This window comes from Nothoprocta perdicaria, unplaced genomic scaffold (assembly GCF_003342845.1).
Source record: "Nothoprocta perdicaria isolate Ctin4 unplaced genomic scaffold, notPer1 scaffold_244, whole genome shotgun sequence".
In the NCBI taxonomy this organism is placed as follows: domain Eukaryota; kingdom Metazoa; phylum Chordata; class Aves; order Tinamiformes; family Tinamidae; genus Nothoprocta; species Nothoprocta perdicaria.
Genome location: NW_020455471.1, coordinates 49,710 through 55,704, shown reverse-complemented (window position 1 = coordinate 55,704; position 5,995 = coordinate 49,710). Strand labels below are relative to the sequence as shown.

Genomic DNA, 5,995 nt, shown 5'->3' with positions numbered 1-5,995 from the left:
TGGCGCCGATGCGCGGCGGATGGCGCCGGATGGCGGCGCCCGCCGCACCCACCATGTTGTCCCCGCGCTGCCGGAAGGGCCGCCGCGCCCCGCGCGCGCCCTATTTATAGGCTCCCCTTCCCATGGGGCGTTGCGCGGGCACCGCCTCTCCCCAGTCTCGCGAGCGCGCGGGGCGGAGAGGCGCGTGGGGGGGGGGGTGCTACGGGTGGTGACTGCGGCCAAACTTRTGCGGAGGGCGATCTGCCCGGCTGCGGCGGAGCGGGGTGGGCTCGGCCGGRGAATCCGCTTCGCTCCTAGGCCGGAGTGCGGGGGAGGATTTAGCGGCAGAAAAACACAGGAGAAAACGTTAATGTCCCTCCGTCCCTTTGTCGGCCCCTTCCGGAGAGCTGGAGTCAAGGGGGAAACAGGAAAAGAGCATCTTTTTAAATAAAAGCTTTATAAAAATAAAATAAAATAAAATAAAATAAAATAAAATAAAATAAAATAAAATAAAATAAAATAAAATAAAATAAAAGTTTTAATAAAAGCAGCCCTCTCCCGTCGCTGTAGCCTGCCCCYGTCTTCATTCCCTCAAGCCTGTCCCCATCCTCCCAGCACCGACCTCATGGGCTGGCCCCGGCGCTTCCCAATCCCATCGTCCCCGTTGCTGCCCTCCCACTCTCCCACCACCCTCATGTACCCCGGGCCACCCCGTCGGGGCTGCTCCGGCCCAAGCCCTTCGTAGAACCRTTATGGTTGGAAAAGCCCTTTGAGATCCTCGAGTCCAACCATCCCTGCCCAAATCATAGGCCTGGGAACATGGGATACAAGCTTGGAGGCTGCGTACTAACTTGAGATGGAGAGTGYGAAGCGGGGAGAGGGGCTTGATGGACTGGAAGCCACAGGGAAGCAACAGAGTATGAGAAGAAGYTGGAGTAGAAGAAATGAGGGATGGAGGGAGGAAAGAGATGGACAAGAGCATACTGAGGAGGAAGGGATGTTCTGAAGAGGAAGGTGCAGAAAACAGCAAAGATGTGGAGGAGAAAGGTGGTGTGAAAGGAGAGGAGAGGCGGGATGAGAAGGAGCCAGGGTCATAGCCCAGGATGGGGCTGTGCGGTTTTCCAAGGCGGTCRTCCAAGGCAGCCTCCCTGCAGCACCAGCCTGGGCGGCCTGTTGAGAGAACCTCCGAGGAGCCGAGGGGCACAGAGCGGCATCTCGGACTGTCCCCACCAAGAGGAGGCTCCCAGTGCAAAAAGAGCAGCCCAGCTGGGTGCTAACCTTGCCGTGTGCAGGGGAAGAAGAGAATGGGAGTAAAAGCACCATGCACGGAGTGACTGGGAAGGCACCTGCAGGTCGCGAGAGCTGGGGTAAGCTGAGTAAGCAGCGTCCGGCAGCAGCAGGAAGAAGGGAAGCAAAGGGAGCCGCTCTCATTTCCAGGCAGCGTTGTCAAAACCGTGCGGGAGAAATGTGACACCCCCCTCAGCTTCTTCATGTACTGCTGCTGCCGGTCGGTGTAATGTCCGTGTCTGTTTAACAGCCYGTCTTATCTATCTACCTACCTCACAGATGCAGCCTCTGAAGCTGGGCTCTCAGTGGGCAACATGGCTTTGCAGAGAGTAATTTGCCTCTCCCCTATTGAAGTGGGCTTTACATGCGTACATATATAAGTGCTTTGGAAAGATGCTTTGGAAAGAGAATCGTGTGGGCACCATCTTCCTTCCTCCCGCTTGCATTTCACATGGCAGGGTGAACYGCCCGAAACAGTCTGAGGCTCTATTATAGCCTAAGTCTGAAGGGAAAGATTTCTTTAAGGCTCAATAAAGAGCATGTTAACATCTTTTCCCTTATTCCTCCCTTATTCCCTGTTCCCTCCCCATACCTTTCCTTCTTCTTCCCTCTGGTGAAAGAGCAGCCTGGGGTGCCTGATATGAAACTTGTGGCATAAGCCCCTTCAAGGCAGGTGGTYATCAGAGACCAAGACTTGGTGCAACTGAGGCTGAACTGTGTTTGTATTTGAGCGGTAAACTCAAGCTTAGGAAAAGGAGAGGCTGATATCAATGCATGCTTCATAGATTTGGCTAGCTGTTAAGCTGCCCGCCAGCTTCCATGAGAGTGGAAAAGCAAGAGCAGGCTCTGCTGCTGATACCATGACACTGAAGTGTGATGGCAGCTTTAGGTAGTGCTGTCCACAATGTCGTGATGTAACTGAATTTATCTGGCCAGCTCTGATAAGGCTGAATTTGGTGCAGTTGTTTAGGACGTATTTGATTTTCTTCCATCGCTGCACCTACAAAATATACTAGCCCAACAGGAAATATAAAAAACCATCCTGAATGCTCTAGGAAAGAGAATGCTCATTGAARCAGGCAAGTCTTTCCTTAAATGAAATTTCTGAGATAGGATCCTGAAAAAAATACACATAAAATATCTTGCAGAGTTTATTGAATATAAAAGTGTATATACTTACATAAAGACACACAGGTAATATATATTTTAATGTAAGGAAAAATCAAAAGGAAAAAGAAGGACATAATAAAATACGTGCAACTTCTTAAATAAATCTTTGTCTGTGATTCTTACATTATGTTATCCAGAGCAATCATATCCCAGTGTCATTTTTCAGATCTGTGTAAGAAAACGTGAATCAGTGCAATTATCCTTGAATAGTTTTTTTTCCACAAAGACAATTTGCTTGTTCAAAGATGTGAGTGAACACATGCCTCAACAGCAAATCTTGTCATAATGTTTAATTGTTGTTATTAAATAGCTCTGTAGTCATAGGAAGCTATAATGACCTGTAACTYGAAAGATGCTTGACTAATCTTACTCATATTTTGCAAAAGATGCRGAACCCTGTACTTAGACAACGTGAGAAAATGTAGTAACAACAAAGAAACAAAAACATGGGTTATTTAAATATTAATAAGATCAAATAGATTTCACTGCTAACATTGGCACCCATTACTTTTGCATCTTTGCATATCTTAAGATATAAAAAGACATCAAAAAAACCCTCTTTCTCGCAGAGACATGTTCTCCATCTGACTGTGTATTCTTCAGGGACTGCATCCTAATACGTATTTCTATGGTGTCTGGTACAACACAGCTCCAAATTCAATTACGGCCTCTGTGTGCTACTGTTGAATTAATAATGAACAATAAAGACAATTAAAAGCTAAAGTTATGCGGTGAAAGAGGAAATAAAAGAAAAACTTACTGAGAGACTTTTTGGAAATCTCGTTATTTGCATTATTCACATACTATTTCCCCTGCTACGCTTACTGCTGTTCACGGCATACAGATAAATCCCATAAAGGCAAGTCCCATCACTGGATGATGTTGGCTGACTCTGCTCCTGTCTGTAACTTGCTAATCCAGGAGTTCCTGAGACGAAACCTGAGCAGGGAGGGAGCTAGAGGACAGGAGATAAATTATTCACTCCCGCTCCTTCGATGCAGGGAAATCAGATAGGGCCAGACTGAGGAAACTCTCAAGACTTGCCTAGATGTGGAAGTGCAGGAGGGCTTTGCTGTATAACTGGCTGGAAACATGATTGCTGCTGAAATGTCTTTCACAGGGCTCCTCGTCGGGCTGCCTCGGCCTCTCGCCCGGCCTGTCGGCAGGAGGATGAGGACAGAAGCACCGGGACCCGCGTGGATAGCGGGGCAGGAAGATGCACGGGTGGCCTGTCCCTCCCGCTCTGCTGATGAGCAGCGAGCAAAGAGGAGAGCAGACGTCCCTGCTGCTCCTGCATTTCCCGACGGAGAAGCCATCATGGGATCACGTGGGATAAGCAGAGCCCTGGCAGCTGTCGGAGTTTTCTTTTCTAATCCTGAGGGTTACACAGATGGTAAAGCGACTGGGAATCAACCACCAGCTAAAGAAGTATGTGGGTATYGCTCAGTGAGCAAAAATCACCATGCATCATGTCAGGAGCCTGGACCCATGCACCTCCTGATCAGGGATCCCAAAGGATCTGCACCGGCAAGGGACAAGATGTGGGAAATGGGGCTGGGCAGTGCTGTGCTCAACCAGCCTGTGTCTAGCAGCTGAAAACCAGGCACTTTGGGGAACACTCAGTCTGCTGATCAAAATATCCAGGTGTCTCGTTGCTTCTAGGTCAGCCAGACAGCTTTGACTGAATTAACACAGGCTGAGCTCGGGCTTTGGAAAACTGACATGCCACCAAGAATCAACCTGGCTGGTAAATGTGAGAGCCCAGCTCAGCTGGGAGCACTCAGCCCAGCACCGTGTGCACTGGTGATAGCCTCGTTCTGCTGCCTAAACCCCTCCAAGGGGCAAGCAGGAAAGTCACTAGCACCCCAAGGAAGCACAGAGAGCTGCCAGATGGTTGAGATGGTACTAGATATATCCAGGAGGCTTTCTGTGCAAAACAAGCCAAGTGCTGATGGAGAAAACCCACGTCTGTGACATCTAGAAGCTAAATAAACCAGGAATAAGCACATAGTTTGGGGGCGCTGTAAAGAACACAGGCCTTGATTAAATACTGCCTGTGGTAAAAAAGGGRATGAAAACCGAGGCTGGTGAAGACCAGGGTACCCTGGGCCAGGTGGGCTCATGTTGTGCCCACACAGGGCACCTCTCCATGGCATGTGTCCTCTTCTCTGCACAGGACAGGGGACAGAGGGACCACAGCACTGGCGCAGCAGCCGCCCGAGTCCCCMCCTCCAGGATGCTGACCTGTAATATGTGGCCTAAGTGCTGCACATTATGATCATATCGAGTTACTGCAAACATTAATTAAGCAGTTCAAGCAAACACGCAACAGAAGAGCCAAATGCTGCCACCAGCTGCACTCGTGTAACTGAGAGCTAAACCATTCGGCACTGCAAAGCTAGTTACCCATCCAGAGTGAGGTAATTAAGAAAAACACATCCAAGTGTTAAGCRGGCTTGACCAGCTTCTTCCCAGTGACCTTCCCCATCTCCCCTCCCCAACTCCAGTCTCCGCAGGTTAAGTAAAGTCCAGTACTGCAGGCTYTGCTGGAGGGAATCCGCACACTGACCTGTGTGAAAAAGTCCTTGTGGAGGGAGAGGTGCCTTGTGTGGAGGCAGTTTCTTTGCCTGCCCTGACTTGACAGGGAATGAGCAGGAGAGAGGCCTGCGTTTTGGCTCTCATGACRAGGGAACCCCCTAGGCAAACCTGCTGCTTTTGGGACATGCTGCTGGCTGGGTCTGTCTCCCTGAGACAGGCTGCTTATTCCCGGGTGCATTTTCTTCCCAGGAGGAGCCGTGCGTGGCTGCGGAGGCACCGCTCAGCCCGGAGCCCCACTCTGCCCTGCTGCAGGTGCCCCGTGAAGGACAGAGCAGAGCTGCTTGCTTCGACGAGTCCGAGTGCCACACCAGGGCAAGCTTCAAACCCTCTTTTCATCTACCTCGAACTCCCACACAGGACTCGGGAATGGAGGAGCTGATTCACAGACCTCACAGCAAAACCCAACTCAAACCGAGGCGGAACGAGCCAGCTAGAGCCAGCTAAGCGCCTTCCCCGGCAAAGCCCTCTGCCATTTGCTCTGTTGCTGCTGGATCCCAACACAGGTGTAGCCGGGAGGCGACGGGTGCCCTAAGCCGCCCAACTGGTCCTTCTGCTTTCCCCACCTGCACGTGCTCTGCAACGTGSAAAGGAAGGAAACGCTCGCGCTGAAAGGCGGATGTGCTCCGGCCTATATGGAGCGTGTGGATGTGCACCTAAGTAACTGAGGGTTTGCGGGTGTTTTTGGTGTTTTCCCTGTTGGTGTTTCCTGCACCCAGGAGGGGGGTGGCTTCAACCGGCTCCATCGGAGGAGTCACATCCATCAGAGGAGTCACATCCTCCATTTCCCGCCCTGTTCCTGGCAAAAAAGGCGTGCGGGGAAGCAGGCTGGGCCGCGGAGAAAGGCGATTCAGCCCGCAGCCTCTCAGCTTTGATGCGGGCCGCACTGGCGCTCATTCCCGGGGCGCCCCCAGCCCCGCACCCTGCACCCCGCACCCGCCACCCCAACGGCGCCCGCCACCCC

General features: G+C 51.4%; 1 protein-coding gene across 1 annotated transcript in view; it reads right to left on the bottom strand.

The window, feature by feature from the left end:
• Window positions 1-75, bottom strand: part of RPL3 (ribosomal protein L3) — a 7,376-nt gene extending 7,301 nt beyond the window's left edge. The window contains exon 1 of the mRNA XM_026039853.1: window positions 53-75. Coding sequence (XP_025895638.1) covers window positions 53-55 — 3 coding nt within the window. The 5' untranslated portion in view covers window positions 56-75. The remainder of the gene's footprint in view (window positions 1-52) is intronic.
• Window positions 76-5,995: the final 5,920 nt, after the last annotated feature.